This window comes from Gossypium hirsutum, chromosome D06, assembly GCF_007990345.1.
Source record: "Gossypium hirsutum isolate 1008001.06 chromosome D06, Gossypium_hirsutum_v2.1, whole genome shotgun sequence".
In the NCBI taxonomy this organism is placed as follows: Eukaryota; Viridiplantae; Streptophyta; class Magnoliopsida; order Malvales; family Malvaceae; genus Gossypium; species Gossypium hirsutum.
Genome location: NC_053442.1, coordinates 43,318,226 through 43,332,652, shown reverse-complemented (window position 1 = coordinate 43,332,652; position 14,427 = coordinate 43,318,226). Strand labels below are relative to the sequence as shown.

The 14,427-nt window shown below is 33.0% G+C and overlaps 1 protein-coding gene and 1 non-coding gene across 2 annotated transcripts; one reads left to right on the top strand and one right to left on the bottom strand.

Annotated features, from left to right (window-relative positions):
- Positions 1-554: 554 nt before the first annotated feature.
- Positions 555-4,479, top strand: LOC107900620 (external alternative NAD(P)H-ubiquinone oxidoreductase B2, mitochondrial). The gene is made up of 11 exons (XM_016826287.2): positions 555-672; positions 763-907; positions 1,574-1,895; positions 2,002-2,208; positions 2,351-2,601; positions 2,802-3,021; positions 3,110-3,214; positions 3,310-3,582; positions 3,664-3,785; positions 3,948-4,067; positions 4,173-4,479. Exons 2-11 carry the CDS (start codon positions 819-821, stop codon positions 4,258-4,260), a joined length of 1,797 nt encoding a protein of 598 aa, XP_016681776.2. The 5' UTR covers positions 555-672; positions 763-818; the 3' UTR covers positions 4,261-4,479.
- Positions 4,480-13,844: 9,365 nt separating this feature from the next.
- LOC121218845 (small nucleolar RNA R71) lies at positions 13,845-13,950 on the bottom strand. The gene has a single exon (XR_005915321.1). It is a non-coding gene; the product is annotated as a small nucleolar RNA R71 (small nucleolar RNA).
- Between the last annotated feature and the right edge of the window lie 477 nt (positions 13,951-14,427).

Below are 14,427 nucleotides of genomic sequence, written 5' to 3'. Positions count from 1 at the left end.
GTTTTTTAGGATATGTAATTTTAAAATGTCAATATAAGAGTTTTTTCTAGGCTTGATATAATTAATTAGAATTTTGAATTTTTAATAAAATAAAACTTATAGAACAACAAGATTATGATTTGAGTGAATAGAATTATATATATAAAATTAATTCAAAAATAAAATGAAGCTTTTAATGAAATAATAAAGTCATTGCAAAGTACTGTATTTTAAATTCAAATCCATATTTTTCTAAATTTTACATTATTTGAAATGACAAAAATACCCTAACCCGTTATTGTTTTATGAAAAAAATCTTTTAAATATAATAATAAGAAATTGGGGTTCAAAACCCTAATTAGGTTCAACGGTCTATCTAAGAAAAAAGCACGAATGATTGAAAAATCTCGTAAATTAATTTTAGTGATGAAAATATTTTATTATTAAACAAGAGAAATCCGAGGATTGATGGATCCAACGGACAAGGTTTTTCACAGAGACGTAGCGGTCATAATGTAGTGACGGCGGCGCAATTAAGGATCCAGATACTATTTAATATTTAATTCATTAAAAAATTATATAATAATGATTCCAAAAATATAGTAGCACGTTGCCGCCTCTGCCTTGCTCTCCAAGTCATTGAAATAGAAAGCGAGTTAGTAAAGACCTGGAACCATCGTGTGACAACGCCACGTACCTCGCCTACTTTTTGTTTTTCTTTTTCCTTCTTTTGCCTTTTTGTATTTTTAATACATATCCGCTTTCTCTGTGATTTTCCTCCAGTTTTCTTGGTTCATATAGGCTAAACAAGTAAAAGAACAGATCTACAGAGCACGAAGATGAGGAACTTCAACTTCTTCCGGAGATTATCCAGGGCTTTTGATGATTATCCTTCTCTTTCTAAGATCATCGTCGTCTCGACCATCAGGTGCTTTTTTCATTCCTTCCTTCTTTCTTTCTTTCTTTCTTTCTTTCTTTCTTTCTTTTTTTCCCCATTTTTTTAAGCATTTTTCTTGTGTTTATAACTTTATATACAAATATTTTATTTGCTTTTTGGTTCTATGAAGTTGTTAAGCATGACCTGCGTGCTTCTTTGTGTTTCTATATATATAATATATATTATCATAGATTTAGTTTCTTCATATTGATTTGTGGTTCATGCTGTTTTTGTTTGTAGATTCTCTCTGCATTTAGATAAGCGATTGTTTTTAGGTCCATCTGATGATTGATGATTTTTTTTTTGAGATTTTGAGCTGAAATTTGGAATATTGAAATGCTCTGTCGGAAGTCTGAAGAACAGAGCAAATATGTTTTGGATTATAGGGAGGAAGAGAACTGTCATCTCTGCCTAAAGGCCGGTGTGAGTGAATTATGCACGCTAGGAAAATTGAAGTTTTATTTGCTTCTTTAAAATTGTAAAGGAAATGGGAAAAGATCTAAAAACTTGTCTTGTTTGAATGTTTATGCAAAGTTTAGGAGCTTGAGTGCATAATTTATTAATTTCTCAAGATTAGTTAAAAACGAACTGTATGTTTGAAACTTTCCATTAAGCATTCTCCTTCAGCACTAAGTCTATTGCATTTCTTTGGTGCAGTGGTGGGAGCCTTATAGCTTATGCTGAAGCAAACGCTTTCAATGGCAGTAAGGGCCATATTGCTCATGCTGATGCGGTGGCATCTAATGATGACCGTCGAATTGCTTCATCTGAACAAGTTCCCAAGAAAAAGAAGGTGGTGCTGCTTGGAACTGGTTGGGGAGGAATGAGTTTCTTGAAGAGCCTGAATAACCCTAATTATGAGGTGCAAGTTGTTTCTCCTCGTAATTTCTTTGTGTTCACCCCATTGCTACCAAGTGTTACATGTGGCAAAGTGGAAGCCCGCAGCATTGTTGAGCCAATTCGCAACATCATCAGAAAGGTAATGTGGATTTGTCTATGAAAATAAGATCTTGTATATTGTGGAAATCAGAAAAACCAATTCTAAATGAATTCTGATGACGGTTTCCTGTTTCATGCTTGAGCAGAAAAACGTTAACATCAGTTACTCTGAAGCTGAATGCGTAAAAATAGATCCCAATAATAAGAAAATTTACTGTCGCGCTACTATAGACAGCCATTCAAAGGGGCAAGAAGTGTTTGCGGTAGACTATGACTACCTTATTATAGCTGTGGGAGCTCAGGTTAACACCTTTAATACCCCTGGTGTCATGGAAAATTGCCATTTCCTAAAGGTAAGTTCTGTTTCCGTACTTTATTTAGTATTGGGGAAACATGTGATAGAAGCCATTTTCGCTTCTCTTAATACCATTATGTTTGTTTTGTTTTGTTTTGTTTTGTTTTCTTTCATTCTAAGCATCATGATTCTTTGGGCAGGAAATTGATGATGCTCAGAAGATTCGTAAGAATGTTATTGATTCCTTTGAGAAGGCAAGCTTACCAAATTTAAGTGATGAGGAGAGAAAGAAAATCCTTCACTTTGTTGTTGTTGGCGGTGGCCCAACTGGTGTGGAATTTGCTGCAGAACTTCATGACTTTGTCAATGAGGATGTGGTCAAGCTATATCCAAATGTCCAAGACTTGGTGAAAATAACTCTTCTTGAGGCTACAGATCATATTTTGAACATGTAAGAATGTGAATGTCGAAATTTCTTTTAAAATAAGTAGTCCTATGTTTTCCATCATCATCATTGTCCTATGTTTTCCATCATCATCATTATCCTGATACCTGTTATCACTGAGAACTGAGAAGCTTTAGTGCTTATGTTAAGATATTTATTTCACAATCTGAAGTTGTATGAAGCTTTTAAGGCGTTTTTCTTTTCAGGTTTGACAAAAGAATCACAAATTTCGCGGAACAGAAATTTGGAAGAGATGGCATTGATGTGAAATTGGGGTCAATGGTCACCGGCATAAATGAAAATGAAATATCTACAAAAGTGAGAGGTAATGGCGAAAAAACTTCAACGCCATATGGAATGGTTCTCTGGTCAACTGGCATTGGACCTCGTCCTCTCATAAAGGAGTTCATGAAGCAAATTGGTCAGGTAATATACATTTGGTCACTCATACAAATTATTTTTCACAACTCTTCTAATTATACTCTCTGAGCCACCATGAATTCTGTTGTAAAAGGGTAATAGGCGTGCTTTAGCAACGGATGAATGGCTGCGAGTTGAGGGATTTGGTAACATTTATGCACTTGGCGACTGTGCTACTGTTAACCAGCGGAAAGTCATGGTACCTATTTGTAATGTTTTGCTATTTCTTAATGATTTTTGGTTATTGCTAGTATTGATATTTCTTTGTTCCTTGTAATTTCCAATAAATTTTAGGAAGATATATCAGAAATATTTAGAAAGGCAGACAAGGACAACTCGGGAACACTTACAGTGAAAGAATTTCAAGAGATCATTGATGATATATGTGAAAGATACCCTCAAGTGGAGCTTTATCTGAAGAACAAGCAGGTGCGTAACATGGTTGATCTTTTGAAGGAAGCCAAAGGAGACGCTGCAAAAGAATCCATGGAGCTGAATATTGAAGAATTTAAATCAGCTCTTTCTGAAGTCGATTCTCAGATGAAGAATCTTCCAGCAACAGCACAGGTAATTATTTTAGTTCATTTAGTGCACAGTGGGACTAAATTAATGCATTTCCAAGGCATTAACCATCCACAAATGTTTCAGGTTGCAAATCAGCAAGGCGCCTATCTTGCTAAGTGCTTCAACCGTATGGAGGAGTGCGAAAAGAACCCTGAAGGTCCCCCTAGGTTCAGGGGAACAGGTCGTCATCGATTCCATCCCTTCAGGTACAAATTGAACACATTATCGGCGTTTCAGATTTTGAGAGATGAGGTCACTCAAACTTTTACTGGGGAAAGCAATCAATATGATAGCTTTAATCTAATGTTTTGGTATAACTTCCAAGGAAAATGATAACATTGTCATAAATGCGGTTGATGTTTTTACAGGTACAGGCACTTGGGACAATTTGCTCCTTTGGGAGGGGAACAAACAGCTGCACAACTTCCAGGTGATTGGGTGTCTATCGGACACAGTGAGCAATGGCTCTGGTATTCTGTCTACGCAAGGTACTAAACCAAGCTTCTTGCTTCTGAACATGAGTGAGAGTTAGTTTAGAAATCGATTTGTTGGGCTGTGTGTCTAAAATATATTATTGTTTTGTTAAAACACAGCAAGCAAGTCAGTTGGCGCACAAGGGCATTGGTGGTCTCAGACTGGATAAGGCGTTTTATTTTTGGGAGGGATACCAGTGGCATTTAAAAGGTCCCTGAGCAACTTACAAACATTAAGAGGTCTACAGTTTGGATTGAATGCTGTAGAAAAATTTTGGTTTTTCCTTCCCCATTTACCAATTCATTCATTTGATAATAATTGCTGCCTTGCTTTGGCGGTTTTGAAATGAATTTTGTTACAAGTTTATGCTGGTTTTTGAACTTTATATATGAGATCCGTGAAAAATATACCTATTTCGAGGTGAAATCCAAGTGTTGCATATCGTTATCTCTTCTCCAAGTTCTTATAATTGTGTTTTCCCAAATTGAAATTCATAGGAGGACTAAACCAGCAAGAGAGGTCCCACATTCAAAACCCTCTACTCTTGTATTTTCCATCTGAAATGGGCTTTTCTTTGTAAATACGACTATGTTACACATAATTTCAGATTAAGGTCTGACACCCAAACAGTAAATTAGCATTATAAACATCCCATAGCTCATAATTTTGGTCTTCTTTTTAGTAAGAACTCCCTTGGAGGTTTATTCTATTATATTAGAAGTTAAAATATGGTATACGATTATTATTATTTGTTAAATTTAGATTAATTAGGTCAATAAGTATCAAGTTTTTTTTATATTTATTTTATTTCAAAATGTGGCAGCAAAATAAAAAAACATAATAACGATAATAATTGGATTTGAATTTTGAAGTCCGAAATATAGAGCGACTAAATTCTTAGAAATAAAATTACAGGGACTAAATTCTTAATTTTTGAAATACAATGTTATGGTAGATTTAATTGTACTTAGGCCATTAAACTAGTTTTCAATGTCATAAGCATTGTAAGTGATTTTAAAAGTTAAATTTTAACTAATTTTCAAATCAAGTACTTCTAACTAGAGGTGCTCATGGGCCGGGCCGGGCTCATAAAAAATTTCAGCCCATTTCCTAGGCCCGGGCCCGGCTCGGCCCGAAATAAAGGCCTAATATTTTGCCCAGGCCCGGCCCGTGAAAAAATATGAAGCCCGGGCCCGGCCCAGCCCGACCTGTTTTTTTTTAATGTGTTAGAAATTAATGTGTTACAAATTAAATGTATATTTATAACAACATACTAAAATTTAAAAGTTAAAACATTATATTAAAACAATATAATTATAACAGTATATTATAACAATATATTAAAACAATATATTAAAAAAGTATATTAAAACAATATAACCGAACTCATATATATTAAAACAAATATAAGCTTCTCACCATTTCCAACATGTTGCAGAGGCTATCAAAACATCTCGGGCACCTCCAAGCCGAGACAAAATGTTTCCAATGACTTCAACTGGTAGGTGCTCCATTGTCAATAAAGATAAAAAAAAGCCTCAAATCTACAAATTGGGTTTTCTGAAGATACTCAGCTAGATATAATCAAACACAAATTCTTCACAAATCACAACTCAACAAAATAAAGTTGACATGGAATTGAATTATTGAAATCATTGCCCAAGTATTCTTTCCCAGTAGTGAAAAAAGTTCTGTGATAAAACAAACAAAAAAAAACAAAAAATTCACTCAAAAACATGAGTTTTAGTTAGATCTTCAAACAGATTTCACATCCAAATAAATCAAAATTTATGCGTCAAATAGAAGAGAAAAAAGGGTTTGCAAGGGAGATTTAAGCAACACAATCTCTCAGCAGTTTCCAACTAAATAAAGATCTAAAATGAATCTTCAAGTAAAGGATCAAAGTCAACATCAAGCACTATCAATTCAGTGATTCAGAAAGTAGAATAATCCCAGAATTGAAAGTACCTAACTACCTATAAATCCAAAGCCAAATAATAATAATAATAATAAAATCAAAATTGAAGTTTTAGCATCTGGGCTTTCAACAAATATCTGAAATTATACATCAAATGAAAAATAATCCAACCAAAATCCGCAAGCTAACCTATGACATCCAATAGCAGAGACAGAAAGAAGGATAGCTACTGAAGCATAGGAGAACCAGTATTGATAAGAACATCACTTAAGCTATTTCTGTAATAGCGATAATAGTATGTAGACAGAAGAATTCCTACTAGAAAAGCAGGTCACAAGCAAGAAAAGAACGGATACATCAAATGAAATTATACATGTATGGTCATAAGCAAGTGAGGGAACTGATTCGAATAAAAATGAAAATCAAAAAGCACAAAGCAAAAAACAAATTCAAAGGTTAACAGCAAACTCACCTTTGAGAGACGAAGAAGGCTAGAAGTAGTGAAGCACCGTAGAGTCGTGGAGTCGTGGACGTGGAGTCGTGAATCGGTGGAGGTGGAGTTGGATCCGATTTGGGGGAAAAAAGGGAGGGAAGGGGTTAGGGATTTATCTGGGGTCGGGGGGAAATGGGGAAGGGAAGGGAAATGGGAAATGTATTAATGACAAAATAAAAAAATAAAAAAAATTATATTAATTAAATTCGGGCCGCGCCGAGCCTGGCCTGGGCCAAAAAATTTTTACCCGAGGCCCGCCTGTTTTTAAAACGGGCCTAATTTCTTACCCAAACCCATATTTTGGGCCTATATTTTTACCCGAATCCTCCCATATTTCGGGCGGGCCGTCGGGCCGGACCGGGCCGCCCGGCCCATGAGCACCTCTACTTCTAACTATGGTTGTCAATGAAAATAATAGTCCTCTTAATTTTTAAATAATATACAAATTTGGAGCTACATAAAAAATTAAACTACAATCTTAATTTGAAAAAAAAAATCGATAAAACATGCAACAATTATAATAATAGTTTACGATAAGTAGGGAAGATATTTATACTATTTTAATAAACATATTTAATAATAGTGATTTAATATTTTACTTTCTTTTCAAAATAGACTTACAAAATATTTTTCACCTACACCAAACAAATAATAGATAGATAAACAAAAAAATAAATAGTTTTAAGTATGCTTTCTTCATACAAAATAAACAAAGAATAATAAAAAGAATAATATCATAATACTATATTACCTCATCATCAATCAAAATAGTCTTCGATTGCTTTCCAATGTCATTGTTGTTTAGATACAATTCTGTAACACCTCTTAGCTAGTCCAGTTATCGGACTCGAGCGATAAGATGCTACAGCAGATTACAAAACAGTTACACACAATCCATAATTTAAAATTCAATTAAATATTTAAATAATTACATATATTCAATTATATCATGCATTACAACCAAATTCGAGTTTAATTCAAGCTTACGAAAGCTCTAAAATTGACCCGACATCAAACAAGTATCATTTTGAAACTTTCACAAAAATATGGGAAATTTTGCAAAACAAGGGTCACACGGCTGTGTGGAAGGTTGTAATCGTGTGGAATTGGAGTCACACGGCCGTGTATCCAGACCGTGTAACTCACTGTGACCGTGTGGACCAAAATGTAATTATTCAACAAAAAATCACACGGTTGTGTGGCTGAGCCATGTAACAAACTGAGGTCGTGCGAAACCAAATGAACATACCAACAGCTAGTCACACAGGCGTGTGGCTAGCTTGTGTAACAAATGAAGATCGTGTGTTATTTATACATGTTATAATTTAGTGGCAGACGGCTGTGTCGCTATCCTATGTATGACACACGGCCGTGTGACCAGACTGTGTGGCACTAAAATGTCATTTAAAGGCCTACTTCATGTTTAACCATGTTCAAACCAAAATCTATGTTCATAAGCACATTAATGCCTATTCAAAACCTACATAATTTCAATAGCAAGCGTACCAAATAGAAGTTTTTATAGGACATTCATTCAAGATACCAATATGCCTCAAATGGCACCTCAAAACAATTAACCCTACAAGATATGCACTAAACTTACCTAAAGTTCAAGTTTGACATAAACATTCCAACCATTTCATCACAACTAATTATTTACCAAATCATACTGATAGCATGTCACTTATCTATCATTTAAGCTATTAAACATACATACCTATTTCACTCATCAAGAACACCATCCAATATGCATATTCAAATCATTCACATATGAACATTTCATGTTTACTATGAAATCAACATTTCCCTTACCTACTCATGGCAATATTACCATACTATTTACTTAACCATTTCACTAATAATCATCACTCAATATACCACATTTAACTACTAATTTGCATTGTATTTATTTCATCTTTAAATACATCCCACACATTAATAATCACATAATCCACACCTCTAATGGTTAACCTTTACATATGCACCAACTAGGCCAAAATATCAACATTTATCCATGTAGGAATAACACATACATGCCTAATCCATTCAACAAGAGTACTAATAGCTAAGATCATTGCAAACATATATATACACATGAAACTACCAAATGCCACAATCTCATCCAAGTATAACATTGACACCAAAAGACTCCCTTAGGTACATGCCATTAACTAACAAAAACATCACTCATTTGTTGAGTCTAGGATTGTAGCTAGATGTTGATATCGACAAGTGTACAAGATCAAAACCTAACCTACACACAGAAAAAAAAATTGTGTGCTGAGTATAACTCAGTGGTATTTTTATAATCCGAATAATAAATAATAATATAAATCATACTAAAGCAAGGATTAAAGATCATAAGATGCATATGCCTTTTTAAATTATCTCGTACTATTTCATAATTGCTCATACATTATTCATCATTTGATATGTTTATCTCGTAATTGCTATTTCACCATTATAATGTCTTGTTTCTCTTTCAATTTTGAACTTTCTATATCAAGTAATATCTTCCATTTTAATACCAAACCCTTTCATAATAAATTTATTCCATTTTTACAATTTAACTCCCTATTAACCTGACTTGGACTCGGATGGACACACGAATCCAAAAATCACACCAGTTTGGCACCTAGTGCCTATCGGATAAATCCAAAAATAGTAAGTTACGCCCTACGCTGGTCGGTATAATTTTCAAATAGATGTGCCTATCATTGGTCGGTATAACCGACAAATAGGTGTGCCCAATACTTCTTCACACGTAGTCATATGACCCTAAACCTTTTCTATCTTGTGGTATGCCAATTATATCCGACCCTGCCCAAACAGTTAATAGGGACACCAATATCTCAATTGAAATTATAATTTCATAATCATATTATTAATTCACACATATGGCAGCATAGTTCATCACAATGTAAATTCAATGTAACACCTCTTAGCCCGTTAGGAACACCTAGCCAGATAGACCTCCCAATGGACTGGGGTATTATCGGCGGAGTCAAACTTAAAATTTTAACTAAACAGTTATGAACATTTCTTTTAGTTGAAACTATTATTTTCATTTCATTTTGTAACACATTTATTTAAAGAAATCACTAGGACTTATAAAAGACAATCAATTAACTATCCACTACCCAATTATGGTGAATATATATGATAAAAGTTCATAATCAACAAAACACCGAAGTTACGTGTTTACTTTCAGAGTACTGGGAAATTCTTTTTAGAAATGGAACAATAAAAACAACGAAGTTAATTACATAAGTTGAATATAAAACAAATATAAACGCCATATGCCAAATAGCCATGCATGATACAAAAATAACTCAACAATGTAATCAACTACTACCAAATACAACTACTACCACTAATCAATCTTGTTAGTTGTGAAACGCTACCAACTAAACAAGTTGTCAGCAAGCTAACTAAACAAGTCATTCAACTATCTAAACAAGCTAACTAAACAAGTCATTCGACTACCTAAACACATCAAGCTGTCATCTGTAGTACTCTAGTTCAACTCCAACTAGGTCTCAACTAAACTCTAACGTCATTCATATAGCCATCGTTTTCATGCCAAAACACGGAAAACAAGTCTATCGATCTATGAATTAATAAGTTCACCCACAGTATCAGGGTTGGAGGATGGTCTCACAAAGGAGCCTGCCAAATCCTAAAGTCTGCCAAATGGCGAATTCAAGCGAGGCGTTCCTCTATTGGGCGTACTGTCGAATCCTCGCAATACGCCTCCCAAACATTTAACGAACGAATCACCAATCTATTCCCTTTTTTACCCTTGACTTAATAGAATATATGCCAAACAGTATGTCGATTCGATTTATGTTGGGCGGGCTGTTATATTCAATTTCACATTTGTCTCAGTTTACATTATTTTCCAAACTAATCGATTTAGTCCTTATCGTAACAACCAATTCAAATTAGATCTTTTTAGCATATACATCTCACCTTATGATATTACCGTATAATACAGTTCAAAATAGAAGCAACCGAAGTAGTTTTGAATTATAGAAACACAAATCATAAACTTCGAGCTATTCATTGATGGTTTTGTCTTTTCCTTTCTTTTTCGAGGAATCTGGATCGACGTTAGCCATGGATTAACATAAAAACAAAAATTCCTCAATATACTACAAATTCGCACTCAATCGCAAATTTATACAAATTTTACTTTTTATTCAATTTAGTCCCTAAAACTAAAACTAACATAACTTTTAATCTAGAACTCATATTATCAAACCGTTTTCACTATAGTCCTTCTAGGACTTTCTATTTTTTATTTCTAACACAAATCTTTCTAAATTTTTTTCATTTTAGTCCCTATTAACAAAACTATCAATTAACTTTACAATTTAGTCCTTTTTTCACTTCTACACTTAAAATCTATCAATTTAGTACCTAAAACTTTAAGAAACTATCAATGACATCTTCCACAAACTTTAACAAATTCAAAAATTAACACACAGGTCAGCTAGATTAAGCTCCTAGAATTCCGAAAACATAAAAATTACAAGAAAATGATTAAATTGAATTAACCAATTGAAGCTCCAAGTTTGAAGACCTAAGGACAAAGTTATTCTCCATAACAGTGGAGATTTTGGGCATGAAGATGAAGAAGAGAAAGTAATTTCTCTTTCTTTCCACTAAAACTAACATATATCTTAAATTTTACTTATTAAAATTTTAATTAAAAAAACTTTATAATTTAAAACATCACCCACTAGCCATCACCGTCCATAATCAAAATTATAGTGGTTTAGTTACCATATAAGTTCCTTAACTAAAAGTCTAATTAAAGTTCACACCATCAATTGGAATTTTACAATTTTTATAATTTAGTCCCTAATCCTTAATTAATCACTAATTTGATAAAATTACCTATCCAAAATTTAATTTATTTAAAAACTAACTCCATAATTATTAAATAAAATATTCATAGTCTTAGTTTATGGGAACTTGGTCCTAAAACTGTATTTTTCCAACACTACTAACTTTCGAGCCATTAAAGATTCGACATTGCCTTTTCAAAAAACCATTACTTTAACCCTCAATATTATTATTTATATAATTCTAACTTAATAATGCTAACAATCTACGATAATTTTTCTTAGATGCTACTTGATTGAATATGCTTAATTACTCAATTCTATTTATAAAGCTAAACTTAAATTTTAATTGGTATATATTAATTAAATGATAATTAAGATATTAGAGTTTTTTTTCAAGTAATAACTCTATTTTACATCAATAAAATTAGTACAATTAACACAATATTTTCACGTTAAATTTTTTAACTAATAATTGTAAATTAAATTATAATTATTACAAAATTTTCCTATATCTTATGCTTAGAGTTCTACTCAAGTAATAACTTTATTTTAAAATTAGCACAATTTTTAACTAGTAAATTAAATTAAATTATAATTATTCTAAAAGTTAATTTAGTAATATAATGGAAAATAAAAGGTATTCTTGTTGATTTAAAAGATTTTCCAAACTTGTGCTTATATATTATAGATTAGTAAGTTTATATTTTGGTCACTCAACTTCAAAAGTTAAAAATGGTCATTGAACTATTTGAAAATTTTCATTTAAGTCATTGGCTATCAAAGTTGTCATTGTATAACCTTCTCCGTTTGCACCACCAACACTAACCAAAAGCTCTCACTCTCTTATCTTTTACAGTTTAGCTTTTTTTTTCACGTGAAACAACCTTGAACGCCGTTAATATACCAACCAAAATCCTAGAAACTTTTTTCTCTGATCTTCAACACTAATAGTTAGATTGGCTAGGATCTAAGGTTCTTCCTCTTATCAATAAGTGTTGTTTTATTATATCGTTTGTCGAATCATCGCTTGGAGTTTGTCAGTTGGACTTAAAAAAAAAAGACTTAACAACTTAGTGATTTAAATGAAAACTTTTAAATAGTTCAGGGGTTATTTTGTAACTTTTTAAAGTTGAGTGACCAAAATATAAACTTACTAATAATTTAGTGGTCTTAGATGTATTTTACCCCATTGTTTATGCAAAGTCTATCTATGCTCATAACCTCTCCCCATCATTAAATCTTAGGAAAATGTGCGCTTAAGTGTGCATGAACCCACGTCTTCCTAGTTCTTACAACAACAACAACAACAACAACAATGCCAATTGAGCTAAGGCTCAATGTGAAACTAATTTTCCATACTCATATCTTATCACATCCTAACAATGCTCTTTATAAATTTACTATTAACTCTATATAATATGGCACTCATTCAGTGAAACTTGCACCAAGCTTCAACTCTTTTATTTAAGAACCTTTCATTTCTAAAAAAGCTCCAAACATTTCTACTTTACTGAAATTTTACCCAATTTTCCATAGCCCTTTAGTTTCTGATGTTTATCCCTTTTATAATTTGTCATAATATAGAATTTAATTATTACATTTAGACTTATTATTTTAAAGATATTTTGAATAGATTTAATTCATCCTCCATTGGGTACGATCCTCGGAATACTTTCCTGTGTTCCATTATAACACATTAGTATATTACAATTTGGCTTGTATACTTGTGGACACCATTGCTTTATTTCTTATATTTTTGGTATAGTATTTTCTAGTTAAACGTTCGCACATTTGGCGGCAGTCAAGTTGTTGGTGTCATTGTCGAGGAGGTTTCGACATTAAATCTGAAAATATCTTTACAATTAATAAAATAAATAGGAAAGTTGAAGACTATGGATATAATACTTTTATTTATTTTAAATTTAATTTTTGTTACTTATTGTTATTTTTTAATTTCTTTTTAATTTGTAAGTTGTTTATCACCTGAAGCGGAAGTACCCCAATTGAGCCATGTCTAGATTTTGAACAGATTATTAGACGTCATCGTTAGTTGATGAACACAGATCCCCTCATGACAATTAATCGACTTAGGAGAATCTGTTGTTTCATGATTGACAAGAATGACAAGAGAACATCTGTATAGAAGCCCCAATGGAACAAAAGATGTTGCATGAATACGTTTTACCTACACTAGATACGGTGTGAGGCAGTATTGAAAGGCCGACGATTAACGCCAATAATTTCAAAATAAAGGAGACCACAATCCAAATGATTCAAAGCACCTTGCAGTTTAAGGGGAACATGGTGAAAGATCTGAACCAACACTTGAAGCAGTTTTTACAATTATGTGATACCTTCAAGTACAACAGAGTATCCGATGATGTTGTGCGTCTCCAATTATTTTTGTTTTCTTTGTGCGATAATGCAGCTGATTAGTTAGACTCGGTAGAACCAGGTTCCATTACCATATGGGATGATTTGTTGAAAAAATTTCTTCATAAATTATTCCTGATTAGTAGAACCATTTAGTTTAGGAGAGAAATCGCTAATTTCAAGCAATATGAAAATGAGTCCCTTTACGAAGTATGGGAACGTTTCAATTCGATGTTAAAGAATTGTCCACACCATGGATTACAAGCACAAATTCAAATATTCTACAATGGTGTTGACAGTAATATCAAATCCAACCTAGATGAAGCGGCTGGAGGATCTATAATGTTCCACACTTATGAATGAGCATATAAAACCTAAGATGATATGACTATGAATTCGTATATGTGGCCTAATGAAAGATTCACATACAAATCAAAGCCTCCAACGGTAAAAGCTATCAACGAAGATGATCAATATCATCAGATCTTAAAGAAGCTCAATCGTTTAGAGTCAACTTTCAAACTAACATGAGAACCAATCAAGTGAGGCAAATTTCATGGGTAATAAGGGTCGATATCCCTATGCAAATACCTACAATCTTGGTTTGAAGGATCATCCGAACCTCAAATGGGTAGGTAACCAAAAAGGTGGAAATTAAACACAAAATCGACCAAACCCTCCTTACCAACCTCTACACTTACAACAAAGATTCGTCGGTAATGACTATGTTGGATGTG

Coding starts and splice junctions, on each gene's coding strand:
- LOC107900620 (XM_016826287.2), top strand. CDS start 819: ATGAGGAACTTCAACTTCTTCCGGAGATTATCCAGGGCTTTTGATGAT. Junction 908..1,573: donor ATCGTCGTCTCGACCATCAG/GTGCTTTTTTCA, acceptor TCTTTGGTGCAG/TGGTGGGAGCCTTATAGCTT. Junction 3,215..3,309: donor TTAACCAGCGGAAAGTCATG/GTACCTATTTGT, acceptor AATAAATTTTAG/GAAGATATATCAGAAATATT.